Here is a 25,006-nt window from a genome sequence, read left to right as displayed (position 1 = left end):
TATATTATTATATATATATATATATTTTTTTTTTTAAGCACTTTTAACAATTATTTACAATTTTTACAACTTTTTAAAAGTTTAACCATTGCTTTCAGAAAAAAAATAAGAACATTTAGTGAGATTACACCTGGGCTATGACAATTAAAGAGAATAATTTATTATTATTATTATTATAAATAATAATAATACATAATAAACTATTTTCTGGTCTGGAATGTTTTATTCCTGATTAAAATGCAAAATAGGCCTAAGTGTAAACACATTTTTGAATAAAGATATGGCATATTTAAATATTTTGTGTTATTTGATAAACACCAAAGTGAATAAAAAAACTGAATGGCTGTTTGAAAACATGTAAATACTGTTGACTTCCTTTGACCTCCGTGACAAACAAGCAAGTGTCAGAAGTTGCCATCACTTACCCTTATCTTGCTCACTTTCTTTTCTCTTTTTCCACTTCTCTGCAGTTTGCACCAGTTTTATAGTGCTGCCTCTTCATTTTCAAACATTAACACACTCGACTGAAACTTTATCAAAGTTTTACTTTATCAAAGCATTACTGTCTGAACCCTGACATGGGGCCTCCTTGCTGGCTCTTGACTCTGGTCCGTTGAATTACAAGTTCATTGTGTTAGAAAATAATGCACACCTCGGGTATAATTAATAATTCAACAGCCCGTCGTCAGTTATTCTTTACATAACACGACATTCAGCATTACTGGGTATGATGGAGTGGAGTATGAGAATTATCTAATATGCTAACATTCAAAAGTTTGGGGTTGGTAAATTTTAAAAAATGTTTTAAATGTAATTTGTAATTTATTCCTGTGATGAAAAGCTGATGTAAAATTGCTTATTTGGTGCTCAAGAAACACTTATTATTATCAATGTCGAAATTATTATCAATGTTTCTTCACGATTCTCTGATGAATAAAAAGGTTAAAATAACACAATTTATTTATTTAAATAATCTAAATCGTTACTGTTATTTTTGATCAATTTAGTGCATCCTTGCCAAATAAGTATTTATGTATTTATTTTTCAAAGCAAAAAATAAATAAAAATGTACTGACCACAAACTTTTGAATGTTAGTGTATGCCGGCTCCACATCATTGTTATTCAACAACGCCCTGTGACTTTTCAGGCATTCAGAAGCATGGATTGAGGTTTATTTGCATGGTGTAAAAGCATGAAGTACAATGCGCCAGAGCTACAGGTTATTCCTCCGGAAATGTCTGCATACAAGTGTTTTATTTATTTATTTTTAATGGGACTAATTGACAGAAACAAAATGCTATCTGTTATAACTATTATTGTGTTAAAAAAATCAACCTTCTTCTATTTGTGAATAAACTTGGCAGAATAACAATTTAAAAAGTAATTACAACAGCAAAATCGCATTCACATATATTCATGAGGCAGAGAAATGTGCAAATAGCTTGGCATTTACTTGTGCAGTAAATTACAGCTACAATGTGTTACTTGTGTAATTTGAGGATAGTATTGTAAGCGTACAAAACAGCATATAATATATTCATTCATGCATTTCATTGCATGCGATTCTGAACTGCTGTGTGCATTTGTAAAAGGTTTTGATACTCTCAACTCCACAAAACCAAAACAGGCTGGACCGCAAACATTGTATCGGTCTAGCTGAGAAATTGGTAAACCACTAGTGCAACTGCAGTTTATTCACCTGTAAATAGGACAAACCAGAAGAGCCTCACATTCTCTCTCCTCATATAAAGTATCTGGACACTCTTGACCCCCATTGGCCGCCCGCTGGATGATGATCCTGAATCGTGACTGCGAGGGCATGCTGCTGTTCACTGCACAGTACAAACACAAAGAAAACATTACTTTCACCCATCTTTCACTTTATTAGTATTCTGACAGAGGTTACCACAGCAGGAACAATTCAAAGAGCTCTTTAGATAAGAGGTAATGATATGATTCTCTGGTGGAGTTCACTTCCTGTTCCCTGTATGGATCCTAAGCTGATGTAACGACTTCATTTAACAGACGTTGTAAGGCTCATTACACATCACTAATTACTAAAAGACTGATAATAGCACAATTAAGAAGGTGATTTCAATAACAGAAGACCAAAACAGGGCAAAGCACACTATTTACAAAGGGGATATCAGTTATTTAAAACATTTCTTCAAATGTTACCATTTGATTCAGTTATAATAAATGCCTGTTTATTCCTTGTTTCTTTAGTGGAAGTAATTGTCAATTAATTGTCTCATTAAAGAGTATTAAAACTGTTCTGTGGGTAAGAAAAGTCCCTCTGAGAATGATCTTCACGTATGTGGTCTGGCTTTCACCATGTTTACAGCAGAGGTGTAAGACATCACATCCTAGCAGTCTCGATTGTGTGAAAGTGTAAATCCCTGATTATTTATCAACACACTGTCCTCATGGAGGTTATGAATTCTAGTTTATAATAACAAACTCTGTAAATATTATGCTTTATCTCCTAGGAAAAAAAATTAATTATTAGATAAGAGAGAGTTGGTATGAGTCAAAATATTAGGCAATGTGGTTTTCAATCAAATGAAAGTTGGAATATTCCTAATTCATTATACACAACAGCATTTGCGGAATTTTTATAAGCAAAAATCATGTTTATAGAAAGGCAGTTAGAGTAAATTTAAATGAGGCAACACAATAAACTCTGGTTTATGTAGCTCATTTTTTATTTTTTATACAAAGTCCCTTTTAAAAGAAAGTCAGTTCACTCTGCAGCCATAGCATTGGCTATTTTGAGCAATCAAGCCTGCCAAACCTTTTTTTTCTGTGGATCACAAAAGAAGAAGTTCTTTGAAGAAAGTGAACGCAGGCCTTTCTATCCTAGCGTTTATAATGTCCTTTCAAGAGCTTAGGTCACCAATATGTTCAGCTAATAATAACTTATATTTCAGTCTTTTCAAAAAGTTATTGCATGGCTTCACAAGACAGGGAACATTATGACAGGCACTATGGACCACCTCTACGATACATTTAAGGTGCTTTTTTGGTCCTTTATGGAGCTAGATATACTATACATTACTGTTCAAAAGTTTAAGGTCAGTAAGAATTTTTTAGATTAATTAACACTTTTATTCAGAAAGGATGCATTAGAGACAGTGAAGACACTTATAATGTTACAAAAGATTGCTATTTCCATTAAGTGCTTAAATTCTTTTCAACTTTCTATTCACCAAAAAGTTCTGAAAAAAAAAGTTTCTGCAAAGATATGACACGGCACAACTGCTTTCAACATTGATAATAATAAGAAATGTTTCTTGAGCAGCAAATCAGCATATTAGAATGATTTCTGAAGGATCATGTGACACTGAAGACTGGAGTAATGATGCTAAAAAAATTAAGCTTTCACAGAAATAAATGACATTTTAAAATATATACAAACAGAAAGTGTCATTGTTATTTTAAATTATAGCATTGTTTTTTTGTTATTACTGTATTAAAGGAATTTTCTGTCATCATTTACTCACCCTCAAGTTGCTCCAGGCCTGTATGAATGTCTTCTCATACAGGTTTGGCACAACTTGAGGTTGAGTAAATGATGACAGAATTCTATTTTTTATAGTTTAAACGAAGAAAAAGAAAACATTATTGTTGTATGGTAAGAGTAAAAAAAATCTACTTATGTGTTCTACAGGACAAATAAGAGCACCACATGAGGGTGGGTAAATAAACAGACTTTTTATTTTCAGGTGAAAATTCTTGTACCACTGACATTTCAGTGGTACCTTGTAAGTGAGGTACCACTGAAATGTCACAGCTAAAGGTTGTGTGAAGAGACTGTATCAATACCTGGCAGGCATGTGGTAGGGCAGGCTGTCCATTCACTGAAAGGAGTCACAATGCAATCTTTCTTACAGGGCAGTAAACAGGGCTGAATAGTGTCTGGTCGGGCAGATTCTGGACACCTATGACACACACACACACACACACGCACACACACACACACACACATACGGAGAACAGAGAGAATGTTTTCATGATCAGTGATAAGCTGTCTTGATTCACACTGTAGTCACTTCGTCCTTGACCTTCTAGCATGGGTGCAGATATCATCTGTGCTGACTGTAAGTACTGTTTGATTTACTGTACCCCACAAACCCAGACATTATCATGTACAGATGCAACACAGTTACAATGACACTATCTGTGTAACAGAAGATCACGGCCACATTGTAGGGGAAGTTGATGTAATATTTATTGCGTCTTACCAGAAGAGGCTGCAGCTGATTGTATCTGAGTGAGTATACGGTAAAGGTGAGTTATTTTGGTATGACTGACAGGGAGCAAGAGGTTATGTGAGCCTTTAGATTTCTTAAGAGGGAGAGAGATAAGAGAGAACACCCACACAGAGCTCTCTAGACTGTACTCTCTCATCTAATGCAAAGTGTGTTTATTATTTGGCTCTCTACAATACTTGATTCTGATTGGTCGATCAGTGCTCTAAGGTCACATTTTTGTGTAATGACTGTGTATTTGTCAACCAATTTCGAACATACAATGCTGTGAAAAAAATAGTAAACCCAATTAATTTTTTCCCAACATATGTGGATCATGCAGTACCATTCAAAGGTTTGGGGTTAGTAAGATTTTTTTTTTTTTAAATAGTAAAAACAGCAATATTGTGAAATATTATTACAATTTAAAATAACTGAAAGGTATTAAAATATTATATTTTACACAATTAAAATTTATTCCTGTGATGCAAAGCTGAATTTTCAGCATCATTACTCCAGTCTTCAGAGTCACATGATCCTTCAGAAATCATTCTAATATACTAATTTGCTGCTCAAGAAACATTTCTTACGTGCTGCTTAATATTTTTGTGGAAACTTGTCACTTTTCCCCCCCACTTTTTTATTAAACGCATTCTTACTGACTCCAAATGTTTGAATGGTAGAACTTTATCTTGACAGTATTGATGGGTGACATAACTGAAAAAAATTTGAAAGTTTATAGTTATTTGTCAAACAAAAATTATCAACAGAATTTAAATTGTCTTCTGTGGAAAAAAATATGCACATCCCCCAACATTTACTGTCCATGGGGTGTACTTACTTTTTCATATACACCTGTATCATACATCTCCTATCACTCTGCGGTATCAGTTTCTTCTAACATATTAAAAGAAATGTAACTTAAATCAATATTTCATACATATTAATTTATTTGGTAAACAGCCAAGTCGTAGGCGGGATAGTAAAATTCTCCCTGGTGAATATATAAGGGATCATGTACAGCCAGACGGTAATTTTCACAAAACAAACCCCTTCAGGGTGAAACAAGAGCCATTATTTTGCAATAATGACTGGATGTCTGTACATGATCCCTTACATATGCACTAGGACGTACATCATGCTGAGGAGTTTGTCTCATGTGTGTCCTTGTGAGTGTGAGTGCATGCTTTTGTTTGAGAGCATGTTGTCCCTTGGAGAACGTCCATCCCTATGAGCTGGATTCTGGACAATTCATTTCAAGTCTTGGTTCAATTCCCAGCATGCAGCAGCTCTAAAGGGCAGCAGGGCTCTACCAACTACAGGCTTTGGAGACCAGCAAACAGGACACATCAAAGCAGGGGACAAGAAAGAACAGAGGCATGAATCATCTGTTTCTCTCTCACTTTTGTGCTCTGTGGAGCAGAATGTCATTACAGAGGGCAATCACCCAAAGGCAATGATGCTACAGAGCTTTAGGAAAGGAACAAAAGAGTGGGTGGAGGATAAATGCAAGAAATCAGTAGAAAGAAAGACAGAGCAGAGGAGACATCACAGATGACAACAGGTTGACCCTGTCTTTTCCTCTGTATGGAAACCAAGCACGAATAAAGCATGAGTTTGGATTTTTTCCAGCATAAAATGTAGTATAATTGGATGAGGCAGGTTTGTGCCTGAAGCCGTTCAAAAAGCAAGCATTACGTCTCATGACAAAAGCAATATGATAAAAACACTAGTTAATAATTAAAGCTGATTTCCCTTAAAAGTGTGACTGTGATGAATGTTTTTAACATTTTACTCTTTTTCCTCTTCGTTTCATAACAACACAGCAACTCTGACTCAACCAATGGCATACGTTTGGTGAGATCAATGCCAAATTTTTTTTTTTTTTGCAATTTGGTGAGGCAGGTGGTGCAGAAATTACACATTTCTGTTTAATAATATTAATATTAATATACTAATATTAAAACTATTCTGATTGATAGGGTTCATTACCCTATCCGTTGTAAAACAACAACAATACTAATAAACTATTCTGATTCAAACAGTTCTATCCTATCTGTAGGCAAATTACTTAATTGAATAATTATTATTACAATTATTATTAACAATAAATAATAATGAAAAAAAATTAACACCGTTTTATCATCTTGCTGTTGCCATAGTTTTAGAAAATCAATAATTCACACAAGGCCGTGGATTAAAGTGATTCTATTTATTAAAAGACAAGGCAGGAAATTATGTGGCAGCAGAGAGAGTGTGGAGAGCAGGAGCAGAGAGCGAAGACAGGAAATGATGTGGAATGAGGGGGGAATAGAATCGGAAAAATCAAGCTTAAACTTGCATCACCCCACATTTCATTGGTCCAAAATAAAAAAAATAATCCTGTTCCATATAACTGTAATTTAATAACATTAAATATCCTCTGATTGGCTGAGATCAGCGCTTTCACATTTCATTTGACAGATAAATAGTTGTCAGATAATTGTGTCGCATTGCACCTATATAGAACCTGGTTTGTTTTCCTCTTCATGCAAGCATATCAGGAAAAGAGTATTAATAAAGAAGCAGTCTAGCAGCAGTAAGATAAACAAACATCTCCCTGTTGGGTCATTTCATATATCAGGGTGTTTAAATAGCTCAGCCCTGCTGTTTTAAATAAAGTGGAGAGCTGAACACACTCCACCTACGTATGAAACATCAGCTGCTTCCACATGACGACAGAACACTCGCTATATAACTGATGTTCTGTTCTTGCCTCCAGCACATGCGGCAGGGCACAAGGGATATGATATGTGTGTGACACAAACACATAAATTTACTCACACCATCAAACACATATATGCCATATACAGCACATCCATCTCTGATTTATACTTCAGTACATCTGTGGGTGAGAGCAGGTGTGTGTATGTGTGTCAGATCACTATAAACCAGAGTGTGATTTGTTCTCTCCTGACTGTAAAGAAGCCTAGATTACCAATTCATTTGTAAACACAGTGGTATCTAACAACTCTTTCTCCTTAACACAACGATATGCCTTTTGCTCTCCCACTTTGAACTCAATATAGGGTTTATACTGCAGCAATAAATAAATACATAATTGTTATTAATTAGTATGCCTGTCTTGTTTTTTTTTTTTAGAAAGGAAGATTTGTTTTCAGAGAATATTTGTGACCCTGGACCACAAAACCAGTCTTAAGTCGCTGGGGTATATTTTTAGCTATAGCATTGTATGGGTCAAAATTATTGATTTGTCTTTTATGCCAAAAATCATTAGGATATTAAGTAAAGTAAAAATTAAGATATTTTGTAAATTTCCTACCGTAAATATATTCAAACTTAATTTTTGATTAGTAATATGCATTGCTAAGAACTTCATTTGGACAACTTTAAAGGCAATTTTCCCAATATTTAGATTTTTTTGCACCCTCAGATTCCAGATCTTCAAATAGTTGTATCTCGGCCAAATTATGTACTATCCTAACAACCCTTATTTAAAAGGGTTATTTAACCCTTATTTAAATTAAGCTTATTTATTCAGCTTTCAGATGATGTATAAATCTCATTTTAAAAAAATTGACCCTTATGACTGGTTTTGTGGTCCAGGGTCACATATAAGTTAAAAAAATCCAGATCTTAATGGTTCTTAAATGCATGCATGCAATAAAAATAAATAAATAAATAAAAATCAAATAAGATAAACATATACTTGGTGTCTTCAAAAATCTATGTACTGTTGGCATCATAGGTGCGCTGCAAAAAGTAGATCTTAATTATGCTGCTATCGAATTTGGGGAAAATGCTATTTTTTATTTTATTTTTTTATTTTTTCAAGACATTCCCCCTCTCACAACTGAGGTCAAGCCAAAACCTATTACCAGGCCAATGAAATACACCAGCCCATAAACTCACTTTTATGTTGCTGTCATTAATATAAAAGAAAGAAATGGATAAACGGCTGCATTATTTATGAGTCCTTTTTCCTGATGCGCAACACAATATCTCCTCCATGCAATGCAATAGAACATTTATCTTACCCAAAGCACCATTACAACACTCCCACAGGAAACATTTATGAAGGAAAGACCTAGGGCAACACAAACCTCCAATCCTCTCATACAGAAAAATCAGTCGAGCCTGCATTCAGAGTCACTTACATCATAAGACTGAGAATATTGACAGACTCAATGTACAAGATATGGTTTCAGCACAAGTAAACCAGCAATCTTCTCCTGAGAAAAGGTCAGGGAAATGCGAAACTCTTGAGAACCGTTTTCAGTTTTTACTGTATATTTCATTCATGCTGTGTAAAAGTACAACAAGCTGCAGCAAGCCCCACCAATATTTCTGAATCTCAGCTTCTGCTGCTCGAGCGAAGGTGTTTGAATGGAAAACTATCAAAGTGGGATTTCAGGATTGCGTGATTGTGTAGCAAGAATATGTGAAACACTAATTCCCAGTTTTGCTGTTCAAAGACGCATCCCAGAGAAGCAGCACCTAATAATATCTGCCTTAATTTAGTGCTATGTTCAAGCAAAATGTACATATATTCACAAAAGCTAGTAGACGGAAATATTTCCATGTGAGAAGTACATTATTGACCAAATTTGTGTGTGTGATATTATGCCTCTTGTATTTGAATATTTTAGCAAATGGCTGCAATATAACAAAGAGTGAAAAATGTAAGGGGGTCTGAATACTTTCCGTACCCACTGTATATCTATCTATCTATCTATCTATCTATCTATCTATCTATATATATATATATATATCTGGGAGACAAAATGCTGACAATGTTTTAAAGATAAAGCTATAAAAATGGATGATCCCATAAAGGAAATAGGCTGGATTCAGGAACACTGCAAAACCTTTATGCCAGCACATATTTGATGAGGAAACTGAATGTATTTGACAAGGTGCTTGTTAAGCTGTTGTCATGTTTTTATATTGACAAAAAAAGCATAAGCATTAAAGGCATCACCACATTTTGCTCATTCATACATACACCGTGTCCAAAACCATTCCCTTATTTGATCATTTATACATAGCGAGTGCTACATGCATGTAAATGAGATAAAGTGCAAGAGTGCCTACATCTGTAACTAAATTGTATATGATGTTAGTCACACCTAATCCCAAATTATGAAAAAACAAAATGATGTTCGATATGATCTTACTGTACTGAATTAAGTGCATTTCCTAAATCTGATTTAAATCGAATTTAAAATCACAAAAGGATAGGTTTTCAATTAGTTTTTTTGCTGTTCAGACTACAAACAACTAAAGAGATTTAATTTGGATTTCCCAAAAGAATAAAAAATCAATTCAGATTTTGCTGCCTGTTTGAACAAAGCCTTGTTGCCTGTATCTGACAGCTACAGTAAGTGGTTTATGTTATTTCAAATTAAAAGCAGTGATCACCAAAGACTAGTAAAATACACAATTTCAACTGCTATGAGCAGTGGTGGAAAATCTATGTGCTTTAGTAATCTAACCTCCACAAAATGCCACTGTGAAGACTTTCAATGTGGTGTGTGGAAATACACAAATCTACAGATTAAAAATTTCATACATTAAAATAAGTCACCTTTTGGGAATAACTGGCCCGATGCCCATTTTCATGCAGACCACTTTACGAATCTGCACACCGACTGCACAGGTGGCTGTTCCGTTCCAGTAGCCGGTGCCATTTAGATTCATGGAGGAGTCCTCAATGCATGGTCCCCATGGCGACGCTTCCCAGTAGAACGTGATGCATGGATGATCATTACAAGTTCTCCACTCCTCCAGAGCAGTAGCAGCTGGACATGCCTTAGCTGGGAATGGGAAAGATCATTAACTGCATTACAGAGGGAAAAGCCTCTCTTAAGTTTGCTTTAATGCTCCATAAAATGTTAATGAGCTACATGAGCACAGGAGGCATGAAACAGAAATCTACTGGGACATGTGAAGGCATGTCGAAAGGAGAAATAGGCTGAGCTTTGTTATGTGGTACAAGAAATGCTTAAAAATAATTTAAAAATTGTTCATGATGTGATTTCTGAACCACTAGCAGCATCAAATGAAATTAAACAACAACAACAATGATAATAATAATAATAATAATATTTTATCTCTTTGGTCAGTCAAAGTTTGGTTGCCTCAAACTCAAGCCATTGGTTGAGTTAATGTTGCTGTCTGGTTATTCAACGCAGTGCTAAAAGAGCCAATGTCACAGTGTTGTTATCATTAAAGAAAATGTAAATTCTTAATTGAAATAAAAAAATAAATTCAATTACATTAAATATAAGATGACAAATTGTATGATTTGAAAAGATAATTTGAAATGTTGTAACTGAAATACATTTACATTTAGTAATTTTGCAGACACTTTTATCCAAAGTGACATACAATTGGGGAATACAATCGATTCTGCTTAAAGAGGTAAACAGACACAGGAAGTGCTCGTAATACCAAGTTTCAGGCATTGTTCAAATAAGTGCAAGCTAGAAAGGGAAGGAATAAATAAAGAGAAATATTTTAACTTTTTTTTAGGATGAAGTAAAGTAGCGTAGAAAGAGATGAGTTTTCAGCTGTCGCTTGAAAACTGTTAGGGATTCAGCATTCCGGATACGGGTGGGAAGATCATTCCACCAGCCAGGAATGGTGAACGAGAATGTTCTGGAAAGTGATTTTGAGCCTGTCTGTGATGGTACCATGTGGCAAAAATAAACTGAAAATAACTGAAAACAAGTTTATGTACTAACACTGAAGTAAAACTTAGAAATACAAATAAAGTAAAACTATTTAAAAATGACACAAATTTAAATTATTTATTTTAAAAAGCACATAAAAAAGAACAAAAAAACTTAATTTAAACTAAAATTAAAATGAAAAAGCTCATTCAAAATTATATTTAAAAAATCTTTAATATTACATAAACAATACTAAAATAACACTGGTGTTTGCAGTTTTTTGGGGGAAAATAAATCACCCTCGATGGTGTATATAAAGAATGAACGTAGTATTTTAACAATCAAAATATATACTCATGTTTTAGCAAAATATTGCTATTGTTTAACTTCCCCAACACAGCAACAACAGCTCAAACAATAGCTTGAGTTTACCTCTTTGTCCAAACAATGAAGAACAGTCTGAGAAAATTATGTCATCATTTACTCACCCTCAAGTTGTTTCAAACCTCTATGACTTTCTTTTGTGGAGCATAAAAGTTGATATTATAAGATTTTTATTTTTTTTTGGATGCAAGTCAATGATCACCAAAACTATTTGGTTTTGTATGTTCTGCAGAAGAAAAGTCATACAAGTTTGGAAAGTGCATGACGACAACATTTCTATCCCTTTATATAATTTATTTAACCACATAACAGTGTAGAATCTGCCATCAACCATAAAATCAAATCAGCTCATCTCTATCAGCCAGAGTTTCAATGTCGTTATCAAAATTTCCTCGTACTTGAAATCAACTCAACATTCTACACCTGAATCAGAAAACTGAATATGTATCCCACACGTGATGCAGGAACACCTGTGACAAGTTCTCTGGGATCAGCCTCCAAAATTACTTCTGCACTTTCTATAATTAAAAGTAATTCCTACACCATCTGCCCTTGAAGCTAATGACATTGTATTGACATTCAGCCTTTCTCCATAACACAGGGACTCATTATGAGTGTAACACAGACTGGCTGAATATTAATAAGGGCTTGTCTGATTAATGACACTCGGTAGATGGTGTGTAGAGGCTGGGGCTTTATTTCCATTTTCCAGATGCATGAAGTGGGCAGAAGCAGTCTCCAGACAAAGGTATATTTAAGTCTTAATTACACAGCTCTTTCTGTCATTCCAGAAGGACTGTGCGTGATTGGAAAAGCCCACAGCTGTATGTAGGCAGACAGAAAAATGAGACCCTGTGAACACATTTTTATCACTGATCCTCTGAAACAAAGAATGCAAAATTGCTCGTCCACTCACAAAAACAAACTGATTAATGGTGTCACCCTCAGATGATAATAAATGAAAAATGTGTCCCTTGTCAAATCAATATCACAGCATTAAATTATCTGTTTGTTTGTTTTCTCATTTTATAAATATTTTTATTGTAATAGATAGGAAGGTGCAGAGAGTCTGGAACACGGTGGGAATGAAAGAGGTTAGGAAGTGACACATGCAGGCCAGACTGCAAGCTGTATCACCATGTCACACGCTTTAATTAAAAATGAATTGGTCAGACATTTGTAAAAACATTATTATCCAATTTCTGTGGAAGATGAAAGTCAACTGACCTTCTCCCGGCAAGCCTAATATGGTCCGTGTGCGGCTTTGTCTGCCCTCTGAGTTTTTACTGGAGCAGCTGTGGGAGCAGGAGGACCAATCAGACCATGAGCTGAGCACACAGTCACCTGAACACGCCATCATGCAGGACACCTCTTTAGGGGGCGGCTCATCTTCACAGAGCTCCTCAGGAACAAGCTGCCCTGTTCAGTGGAGCACGACACAAGTTGTAATGTCACCATCTTTACTTGGTGTTCAAAGATATAAGAGGTTATTGTTGTTGCTTTACATTTCTTTACTGAAAGAATGAAAAAAAAGAGTTATACTGGCCATTATCAACATTTACTATTACAATATACAGTATATTGTAATATACAACATGTGTATAGATTTTACATTTTAAAATCTATTAAAATACAAACCAGTTATTCTTATTTGTAATAATATTTAACAATATATTTTTTTATCAAATACAGCATTAGTAATCATAAAAACATTTTTAAAGAACATTTAATACAAATCCTGCCAACCTCAATTTTTGTACATTAGTGTATACATGAATAATATTATATAATAATAAAAACATATAGCTGAACACACACACACACACACTTTCTGTGGCCTGAATGTTCTGTAGATACTGCCATTGGCCTTGAAAAACTCATATTATTCAACCACAAACCCATGGTACCTTTACAAGACAGAAATTCAATGCACTTGTGCATTGAGGTGGAATAAGCCATTCAATGAAATAGCTACATAACTCAGCGTTACAAGAGTAAATCATGATTATTGTGAGGCCCCCATTATAAATGTGCTCATATTCAGCGCTTTCATCTTTTTAATGCAACTTAGATGAAGACAAAGTGTTTTTTTTCTCCAAATAAGAGATCAACAATTGTGATTCATCAGCCTTTTTGTGTTCAATCACTGAAATGGGAAACAAGAAAATAGAGGGGGCAATTTAGATTTCAATATGATGAACACAACCAAGTCCTCTAATATTCTGAAGACACTCCAAGGACTTAAGACAAGCCTGTCAAAGCTACAGTTGCATATCACATTGTAGCAATAATGCCATCAATTTCTCTATAAAAAAGGATCTGCTCTTCAATCTTCAAACAAATTAACCAACGGAAATATTTGCTTTGTGTGCTGCCGCTGATTTTACTAATGACTGCTCGATAAGATGGGTAGAATTATTTTTCTTTTCGCCTACAGAAAGGAGGATTTGAACAGGAAACGGTATTTGAGAGGATGAACCAAAGGCCATTTAATTTATTGGATGCCAGTGAGCTATCAAAAGACAGAAGAGAAAGAGAGCTGCTGTCTGCTGAGGTTGGTGAGAGGGAAACTCTCATTTCATGCATGAAAGAGAGACATTAATCCTTCCATTCACTTCTCTAGGATTACACAAAACTGTCCTATAATGATTAAACCCTAAAAAACATCCCCAACAAACAGGCGCACACCCAATGGATCATTTTCCGGAAAAGTTTAAATATTGAATGAGTGAAGAACATCAGCACTCATGACGAGGCGTCATTATTTCTGTTGAACCCTGTCATTCACTTTCAAACACACAGTTAAGCAATAACAACCCAGGGGCAGATTTGTTATGTATTTATTTTCCCCCTTGCTGTAACTGCATCCATGTAAAGAGGCTAAGAACGTGAGATGGGTGATGTTCTTGATCCAATGAGGCATGGATGGATATTCCCCAAGGCGAGTCTCCAGACCTTCGCCTCCAACTTTTAGCACCAGGCTTCTTGAGTCATCAAAGCAAAGGGGCTGGCGAGGAGGGGCTGTAGGCATGTTCTTGGCAATCAAATTGGTGGCCACGTGACCCGGACGTCAATGAGTTTGAGGATAAGTGTTGTGCGCATGAGGTGGAGGACCCCTGAGCGCAATTTAAACTGCAGACAGAAACCTCCATTCATCCACGCCAAGATCTCTACATCATGAAAAGATGGTTTTGAAAAGGAGGTATTTAGTCTATTCTTGAAACTGACATCAGGGATCCAAGATATTCAGGAGATTTATTGACCACCTAAAACAAGTGCATTAGCATTTCTACTGGCTCCTGCAATTCAGAGAAATATCAACAAAAGAAAGTCAGACTACCTGCATCAAATTGTGACACGATATAAACATTATATAAACTACTTTTCAAAAGTTTGGGGTCGCTAAGATTTTTGAAAAGTCTCTTATGCTCACCAAGTTTGCATTTATTTGATCAAAAATACAATAAAACCAGTATATTTGAATATATTTTAAAATGTGATTTATTCCTGTGATGGCACAGCTGAATTGTCACATGATCTTTCAAAAATCGTTCTAATATGCTGATTTGGTGCCCAAGAAACATTTTGTTTATTATAATCGATGTTGAAAACAGTTGTATCGCTTTAAGGGTTAGTTCACCCAAAAATGGTGAACAAATTTTGTCATTAATTACTCACTCTCATGTCGTTCTAAACCCGTAAGACCTCCGTTCATCTTCGGAACACAAATTAAGATTTTTTGATGAATTCTAACAGCTCTCTGACCCTCCCATAGACAGCAATGCAATTACCACGATCAAGGTCCAGAAACGTAGCAAGGAGATCGGTAAAATAATCCATGTGACATCAGGGGTTCAACCGTAATTTTACGAAGCTACGAGAATACTTTTTGTACACAAAGAAAACAAAAATAACGTCTTTATTCAACAATTCGTCTCCTCCGCGTCACCCTGGTGCAATTTTGGAGAGTATCCACTGAACGTAAACAACGTATTCTATTCTGTGTCAGCTGTGTCACGTGGATACATTGTTTTCATTCAAATCAAAGCGTAAACAACATAGAAAACGTATCCGACACAGAATAGCATATGTTCAGTGGATACTCTCCAAAATGACACCAGGGTGACTCGGAGGAGACCAATTGTTGAATAAAGTCGTTATTTTTGTTTTCTTTGCGTACAAAAAGTATTCTTGTAGCAAAAAAAATGACAGTTCAAGAGTCAGAAATAAAAACTAAGCAGCGAATGTTTTCATTTTAACCAACTGCACAGGGCTGTTATTCTCCTCTGTTATTCTGAATTATGCACAAACTGTAATATCATAACAGCTGCTTGGCAATTTGCACACCTAACTATAATATGTTAAATTGCAGAAAGAATAATGCCAGAGCTCCAAATAACAGCTCTGACTTATGGGTCATATTGCAGGCATCAAATGATTTCAGCTTCCCACCTCCCTAAATCTATCCACTTCCCCTCTGTGATACAATATATCAAAAATAATTGTGAAAGTTTGAAAGGAACACTTTGCCCCAGGAGAGCTGGATGAAAATGTGCATGCAGATTGGGGAAATTAACCTTAACAGCCCACACAGAGAGCAAAAAGCGCTGAAAGAGCCACATCTTCCTGGCTGAAATCTCTTTGGCTCACTTGCAATTAAAAGGAGAGAAGAATAAATAAATAAAATAGTGCTGCTTGTGAGCGCCCCTTAATCTGTGCACCATTTCATGCAACGCTGTTCACAAAGTACAAAACCCTCTATTTAAAAATGAAAGAGTAGGAGGGAAAAAAGAAAAGAAAAAGAAAAAAGCAACAACTTTAAGTTAATCCAGCATTAAAATCTGAACAGAGCTGAGACAATGTCATAACTGGTACTGATAACAAGAGTAACACAAGACCTGTTCTCAGATCAGTTCTCAGTCAACACCTCCTCCATATGGATGAAAGTTAGGCTGATTCATCATTCATTTTTCAGAGGCAAGGACAAACTTGTTCATTTAACAGCTCATAGGGGATTGCAGTAAATAATTTTTACAGTCTGAGAGAGCTGAAATTAATTTCTAAAATTCTGAATCAAGTAATAATAATAATAATAATACAATTTTAAAACTTTCAAACTCTTACAAAAGCGAGGTTGAAATGTAATTTTTAAATTAGCGGCACTAACAGAGGCGTGGCTAAAGCTGTCCACACAATAGAAGATGAGTACAATTAATTTTAGCTTAGATTAGACATTCTCTAGTTGGCTACTGGAATGAAACTTTAACAATCAGAGCAGCATAACATGGCTCAGAGCAATTTCAGACAAATGAGCTAGTCTGTGCGGGTTGTTTTAAAAACTACCAATATAATTTGCATACCTATTCTCACTGAATGAAATCTTACCTTTAAAAAACAGATAAAAACACAAACACATTTAAGGTGAGGACACCACTTTTTGTCACGGCCAATTTTGTCCCCACCACTTAATAAGAGTATTTCTTCTGTTAAAAATGGAAAAAAAATAACTTGCGGCAGAGATGTATCTAATACAAAGGAATTGTTGAGCAGTAGTTTCCTTTTCATTACAGTGTGTTAGCCTGATAGCTGCAATGTCAGCTTTGGAATTTGAAGTTCCTCTGTGTCTTTGCTGTGGTTATATTTATTGCTGGATCCTAATATATAGAAATGTTCCCTACTGCACAGCCTTTACCCACACTGTTGAATAAACATGTACAACTGCAACTTATATCTATATACATATATATATATATATATATGTGTGTGTGTGTGTGTGTGTGTGTGTATTAGGGTATGTCGATCATGGATCAAATCGATCCACCATGACAAACAGCGAATATCTGTGCTGTTTAATGCATTTGAGACGTTGTGTTTTCCTCAGTGCATAACTGACATGTCACAGGTATATTTTTCATCTGTAAATGATAGAAAGTCATGCAAACATATCCATTTTGATCTCACCTTAGTCTTGCCTTGTCTGTGTTCTCGTATCTTGAGCTTCGCCTGTGTCTCTCGGATTCCTCCTCTCGTCTTGCCCTATTTTGATACTGGATGCCCCTGCCTGGACCTTGCCTTGTACCTGGACTTATCCCTCGAGTCTCGCCCCTTTGATTCTGTTTGCCGATCATTGACCTCCGCTAGCCTTAGGTTTATTCTTGTGTCTTGCCTGCCATATACCTGTCTGCCATTATCTGACCCATGCCTGTTCTATGACCACATCTCTGTCTTCTGCTAATAAATAGCTTGCACATGGATCCGCACATCTCAAGTCTTGTCAGCCCCGTAACACATATATGATAGCAGTAACTGTAAGTGGACTATTGTAATAGGTAAATCAAATGTAAGCTAGTAAGCTACAGTATAGGCTACTAATTACTAAGCTCAAATAAGTTCATGTGTGTTTCTTATAGTAGTTAAAATGTAGTCATTTTCTTTATTATTTATTTTTATTTTTAATTCAGTGATTTTAACTTTTAATTTAGTTATTTTAATGCTTTAAAGAGCAATTTTAGATTGTAATGTTCTGCTATCTGTTCTGCAAACTATAAAAGGTACAGCTGTAATACAACCAGAGAGAAAGGCTGCATGGCTAGAAACTGTAAAAAAGTCAAATAATAGTATGTGAGACAGTGGTAATATCATTATGTTCATATTGGTCAGTCTCAGAAGAGGAGCTTAGCTTAGCCTGACAGTTAGCCTGCTTTAGACCAGGTTAGTTTCTCAGCATAAGTTGCCACAGTGACTAAGCTTGATCTAGGCCTATGTTAAATTTGCTTTATGGAACCAAACCATTTGACAATGAGTCAGAATAACTGAAATAAGCCTGGCTTATTTGGTTAACTTGTTTTATGAAACAGGCCTCGAGGCATTAAAAGTGATCATATTTTCTCCATTGCATCATATTGCATCGAATCGCATTGTGTTGAATTGAATTGAATCTAATCGGAAATCGGATCGCACTGCATCGTAACGGGTGAATCGTACCGCATCGCATCGGTAGCTGCTTCATATGTATCTTTAATGTATCGTATCATTGGCAATGCATCGAGATGCGTATTGTATCAGCCTGAGAGATGCACATCCCTAGTGTGTATATGTATGTACTGTATGTATAACAACATTTTTGAATTATTTCAGAAAATAAGCTCTGTGACCTTAAGGTAATATAAGCTCTTGTTCCTTAAGGTAATATTTACAAATGAACACAACCTTTATGAATTTTGAAGCCTAAATACAATTGTCAAGAGTAAAAGGTTAGGCCATAAAAGACGAAAACAATTTAACAATCAAAAACAAACATTGACTGGTTAAGCTGGTTAATGCTCAGATAAACAAAAAAGTAGAAATCATCACAGTGTTTTATTTTACTGTTGTCTTTGCACATTAAGCAGAATGTATGTTAATATCAAAGAAATGACCTTACCTTTAAAGATAAAATTAATTTGCGAAGGGATTTAATGCATTACGTTTCTATGCCGTTTGAATTAAGTGACAAGATCTGACTATGCTGTTAAAAATTAACAATTTTCTTTTCTGTTCCAGCTCAGCCATTCAGTATTTACCACTTAGTATTCATTGACACATCAAGAAAACATAAATATTAATGCTGAAGGGTCCATGTAAACATTGAATCCTCATTATCAACAGAGGTGTGTACAAACAGTGGCTGCTTATGCAGTGCAGCATACCAGAGAGAATCATGGAGATAGAATGTGAATGAATGGGAAACCCATCTGTCAGTCCTCAGTATGGGAAAATCCTATCTGTTACATTATATTAATATTGATATCTGCAACAGCTAATGACACTCATAAAGGAATGGAGTACATGACAGTGTAATGCAAATCAATGATGTAAGCAAATACAAAAAGAGAAAATAATGTTCAGACAGACATGCAGCAAAGAAATGTCAAATGTGATCATCACCCTAGAACAGACTGAAGATTAAATGTTACCCTTAGCGATATCACAACTATGACCTTTAGAGAATGGAAATAAAAAAATAACCCTGGATAACATCAGACTGGTGGAATGTGTCACCTCACACAACCTTCTTTTGGACAGCTGTTATTAAAATACAAACAACAACCTATGGCTGAAATGAAAAGTTTCACATGTCAGTTTTTCTCAACACTTGAATGTGATAAGGGCCAAGGAGGAAAATTCATGAATAAATATTGAGGTGACACATATGTACACCTATATACATATACACACACACACACACACACACACATTTCCTTCCACTGCAGAAAAATGAAGCCAAAATGTCCCAGAAATGGCCGCTGTCATCTTGCACCAATGACGCCATTTGGATAGTGAGGTGAAGTCCCAGTAATGAGGTTCAACTTATTTGAAAAATGAACACTTGAACATACATCAGCATGATAAGAACTACCTAAAATGACAGAAACCATCTTTGGGCAAAATTTATTTGAAGTGTAATCTGATTTAGCTTGCGACCTAGGGGTTTATGACCTATGCTGTGCCACCAGGAGATCCAGGTGGAGGTCAAAATTACAGAACAACCTACAATTTCCTAAATTTCAAGGTCAGTGCTTAGTCCTGTTTGAAGTTATCCTAATAGATGTAGAAGACCAGTTAAATATATATTAAATTAAATATGTACATATAAATGGAATATATATAAACCCTATTAAACTGGCAGCATTTCTAAGGATATGTCTCAGCATACAGTGTCTTGCTGTTTAAGAGAATTCAAACTGAATGCGCACTCTGCAGTGACCAAGCCTCTCATCAGCAGAAAGAATTAAAAAAAACTAAGCTAACCTTTGCTGGGGAGCATGTTCTCTTGACACAGAAGAACTGGTCCAAAGTCCACTTTAGTGATGAGAGCAAGTTTAATTTATTTTGGTTCGACGGGAAACATTAAGTTCAGCATCAACATACTGAGCCCAAAGTGTGTAAAGAAGTCAGTGAATGCTGGAGGAAGAAGTGTCATGGTTTGGGGGATGTTTCCTGCAGCAGGAGTTGGGCCGCTTGTACAGCTACATGGCAGGGTGAATGCAAATTTATCGGAACCTCCTTCAGCAACCTTCCCTGTGAGCATCTCACAATCGGCCCACAATTTTCATAATGTTTTACACACTCTCTCTCTCTGACCATTAGAAGTAAACGTGCCATATTTTACTGCTTTTAAAACTTCTATGAAAATGAAATGGGCAACAGTGCTTTGTTTTCAACTGCTTTGGAAGAAGAGTTCTGAAAGTAACAGTATGTTAAATTGGCAGAACAATAAACTCTTACTTATGTCCCTCTTCTCAAAACATCTATATTTGATGATAGTAGTAGTAAACACACTTAGTATATGGAAAAATTTTATATTCAGTAAATTGTTTTTTGCTTCTTGTACAAATGGCACATCATCTCAATTTGTAATTTCTTTAACCATCAAACGATTTACGGTTCAAAGCCAGAACCAAGACTTCACCTGTTGGTAAGAGATGATTTTGAGAACTGAACAGAATTAGTTCAGAATTAGTTACCTCAGTCCAGATATTGACAGCCCTGACACGCTGGCAGGTCATTTACCAGATTAGCGTCACCTGCATTGATCAGACACACTGATAACTGGCACACAGTCAGAGAGAAAACCGACAGCCAACACTCCAAATCTCTTCTCTGATCCATTTCAAATAGCAGCACAAGCTCTGTCTGGAGTTATCCAGGATTGTCGTCTCATATGGATTTAAAGACAATTATTATCTTTCAAATCATAATTCTCCCTTAAGACTCCTTTAAGGTGAGGTTAAGTCGTTCAACTATTTTAAGTACAAAGCTCTGCGGTTCATTTCATAAAGGCTTCTTCAAATGCTTGGAGACAGCAACATGAATTTCCTGAAAGAAATGTAAGACTTGACAACATTCTACATTAGTGCGGGAGCAGCTCTTGTACTGCCTAAAGGCTGTCTGAGGTCCACGACGTGAAACAACACTGGAACAGTTGGGCGGCTCTCAGCCTCGTTCTAACATAATAAAGACAATCATGAAAGGCCATCTGTGTCCCACACATACTACACTGGGGGCTCACGCCATACCCAAAAGTGCCCAAATTGCTTCTTGATCAAACCATATTAAAAAAACTAAACCAAATTAAGAAATACAATAATAAGCAACAGCTCTAAGCATGTAAAGAAATATTGCATTAAACAATCACTTCATGATGAGCCAGAAAAAAATGCATTTTCTCCTTCATATTTTCTAGTAAACTACATAAATACCCTTAAAACTAAATTAAATTTTTCTTATATTAGAATATATATATATATATATATATATATATATATATATATATAAATAAATGTATAATATTCTACATATTTTTTTTTATATTAGAATATATATATATATATATATATATATATATATATATATATAAATAAATGTATAATATTCTACATATAAATATCATAAATATACTTGCGTGTGTATAAATCCATCCATCTATCAATCACAAATAATTCATATACAAATACGTTTTTATTTTACTTCAAAACGTAAAAAAAAAAAAAAGATATATTCACCTAAGTCTTAAAATCATATACATTTTTGCTTCTCTGTAAACTTATTTTGTTTTAAGGATATTTAGATATTTTTTTCCTGAAATACATATTGGTTCGAGGAAATGTTGCAATCTCAGAATGATACCTTGTGTGAAACAGACTGTATTTCAATAGTCCACAAGGCAGGTTTTGTTGATTTTCATCATAAATTCTTCATACAGATGCACTAAACTATAAGTGGGCATTAAAGGGGTCATATAATGCGATTTCAATTTTTCCTTTCTCTATGAAGTGTTACAAGCTCTTAGAAGATCTGTAAAGTTGCAAAGACTAAAGTCTCAAATCCAAAGAGATATTCTTTATAAAAGTTAAGATTTACCACACCTACCTAAAACGTCTAGTTCTAACATGCCCCCACATATCTACATCATTATGTGGGAAGATTTGCATAACGCCACCCAAATGTTCACGCAAAGAAAGAAGTCGTAACTTTTATTCTCGCTGTAGTATTGTTGTTGCCACCGCCGCCATGTCGTGAAGGCGCTGTGTTTTGTTGCGAAAGTGAAACTACTTTGGTTGGTCTTCCAAAAGAGGACGATATCCGCTTCGTCATGCCTGGAGTTGATCCGTGCTGGTCGCTGAGGAAATACATCAACTTCGCGCTGTCGATCGCCCGGATCGGCTTTCACCGTGGACGAAGTGGAGTCCAGTCCGGGGTCGTCACATGTGGTTGCCGCAAGCCCGCCGGACGCTCCTTAATCGAATCCGCCGGCCGCGCCATCCTCAAGCCCGCCCGCCTCTGCTCACTCTAGCCACCGGCCTCCGCTCACTCTAGGCCTCCAGCCTCCGCTCACTCAAGGCACCGGTGTGTGATGCTGTTTCGTTGTGAAAGCAAAACTACTTTGTTTGGCCTTCCAAAGAGTAGACAACAATGCCGGCTGTTTTGACTCACAGACTGTAAGTACGTTTTTTATTTTTAAAGAATTTGCCACTGATGATTCAAATGCGAGTTTTTTGGGCAGTGTAGAGTAGCACTTGATGTTTGTCATTTCTCCGATCACAAATGCAGACATGGTTTTATGTTTACGTGGCGCGATGCAACGCAATGCGTAAAAAGACAGTATAAATCATTATAATCCGTAATTATGTCCCCACTGGATGCAACAAATGCCTTGTTTATAATGGGTTTTAATGTTTTTGTCTCATTGCTCCGGTTGGACAGGGCATCATAATATGGTAAGGGGCATAACATTTCCGTCACACGCTTGAGGTATTCGGCCAATCAAAACGCACTGAATAGCTTGCCAATCAGAGCATACCTCACTTTTCAGACCGATGAGCTTTGTAAACATCGACGCGTTTCAGAAAGGCGGGGCATAGAGGAGAAACAATAATGTACAGTATGTGGAAAATAATGTGCTTTTTGAACCTTAAACCGCATAAACACATTTCATTACACCAAATACACAAAATAATGTTCTTTTTAGCAGCATCATATGACCCCTTTAACTATTGAGTTGAAGCTCTAAACCTCATTATCATCTAATATAACAATGAAGGAAACTGAATAACTAGTCATAAACCAGGCACTCTTCTGTATAGACGGATTTAGAAGAGAGCAGCCGTAATTTTCTCTGCTCAGCCACCCAAACACATCTGCCAGTCATACTTGTAACATAAAAAGATAAGTGGAAAAACGTGGCGTGTGCGTCTACCCTGCATTAGAGGAGGCTGAGTGAGGAATGCCTGAAAAGCAGAAAGCACCCGCCATGTGTGGGGAAACTGTAAATGGATCTCAGCTCCAGGTCCTTTCTGAATTATTAATGTATGGGTGTTTATCGCTAGAAACTCACTCTCAAAAATATACAGTAATAATATCACAATAGCATGTGAGCTCAAACAGCACTGTGTTTCCCTTCTAACTTGCTCCTCTAGACTGCCCAATGTTTTCATAGGGTGTGGATTGCCCTTTCAGAGTTGAAATTTTAAGTTTAACCTTTATTTGAAAGCTTGAACGTTCAATTTTGAGATGGAATTAAGGTCAGAGCTCAGAAACCATCAGTGTGATACAGTGTTTTTTGGTCACCCGCAGTGAAATTGCATCGATGCACTCAATCATGTCAGCTAACTCGCAACACTCATAATTTAGAGCCGTGCAACATTGGCCTGACACATCACTTACTAAGTGACAGCCAAGAAGCTGTATAAAGTAAAACTGTGTGTACCGTCTTCCCCGCTAAAAGAGCAATCAGTGCAGCTTGCCCACGGGCATATGTCGACATCTGTGATGCAGATGACTCTTACTGATGCTGCAAGGGTCAGTGCTCCAGTAAGTCAAACAGAGCTATTATTCTAACTAATGGGTTTCCTGCTGAAAAGAACAGAATACTGTGGTCCCCCATCAAGTGTTTTAACTCACAAGACATCCTTAATCCCTATGCCTGAAAAGCAGAAAGCACCCATATGTCTGTAAAGCAATTTTCTCGAGATGTCTGTAATGTTTTCACACAGGATAAGCCATGTCTGTAAAAATCACCCAGAATGGAACTCGGGAGCATTTGTATATTGCAGCCACACAAAACTAAGCTTTGAGAAAATGCATTTAGCCGTGATGCAACTTACACTGTCACTGGGGCGGCACCTTTTTGAAAGGTACATACATGTACCATTAAAGTATTAATACTAAATTAAGGCACTAACTTAAGGTGCTAATTTGCACCCTTTAGGGGTAAATAAGGTATAAATGTGTATCTTTTGAAAATGTGTACCTTTTTGGTATTAAGGTGGTCAGGGGCCCCTAGGCTGCTCTTTGTGTGACCCCCCCCCGCAAACCCCCACCCCCCTAATCAATATGCTTTACTGGAGAAATTGAATTTGTGCCATACATGGTCCACACGCAAATAGTAAGCTGAACTGGCACACACACACACACACACACACACACACACACACACTGTGACAGCCAATCCTACAGTGTTTCCTCTAGTGTCCTCGCAGGATTTTGTTAGACTGTGATAGGTGCACATTGGTTCCTCTAGTCTAGGGGGTTCTGCAGGTATAAGAAAATTTTGTTCATTTTCAATTTAAATGCATAAATCTGGTGCATTTTTAGAGCAGAATCAAGTGACTAGATCAATGAAGAAATGTGTGCTCTTTCTTAGTAGTAGTAATTTA

The 25,006-nt window shown here is 36.1% G+C and overlaps 1 protein-coding gene across 1 annotated transcript in view; it reads right to left on the bottom strand.

The window, feature by feature from the left end:
* Positions 1-12,744, bottom strand: part of LOC107558036 (thrombospondin type-1 domain-containing protein 7B-like) — an 85,562-nt gene extending 72,818 nt beyond the window's left edge. Inside the window, exons 1-4 of the mRNA XM_016241642.1 lie at positions 12,537-12,744; positions 9,839-10,067; positions 3,827-3,942; positions 1,701-1,833 (exon numbers count right to left, since the gene is read on the bottom strand). Of these exons, the coding sequence (XP_016097128.1) occupies positions 1,701-1,833; positions 3,827-3,942; positions 9,839-10,067; positions 12,537-12,669 (611 nt within the window). The 5' untranslated portion in view covers positions 12,670-12,744. The remainder of the gene's footprint in view (positions 1-1,700; positions 1,834-3,826; positions 3,943-9,838; positions 10,068-12,536) is intronic.
* Positions 12,745-25,006: the final 12,262 nt, after the last annotated feature.

This window comes from Sinocyclocheilus grahami, unplaced genomic scaffold (assembly GCF_001515645.1).
Source record: "Sinocyclocheilus grahami isolate Dianchi unplaced genomic scaffold, SAMN03320097.WGS_v1.1 scaffold630.1, whole genome shotgun sequence".
Taxonomy (NCBI): domain Eukaryota; kingdom Metazoa; phylum Chordata; class Actinopteri; order Cypriniformes; family Cyprinidae; genus Sinocyclocheilus; species Sinocyclocheilus grahami.
This window is presented reverse-complemented; position numbering and strand designations above follow the sequence as displayed.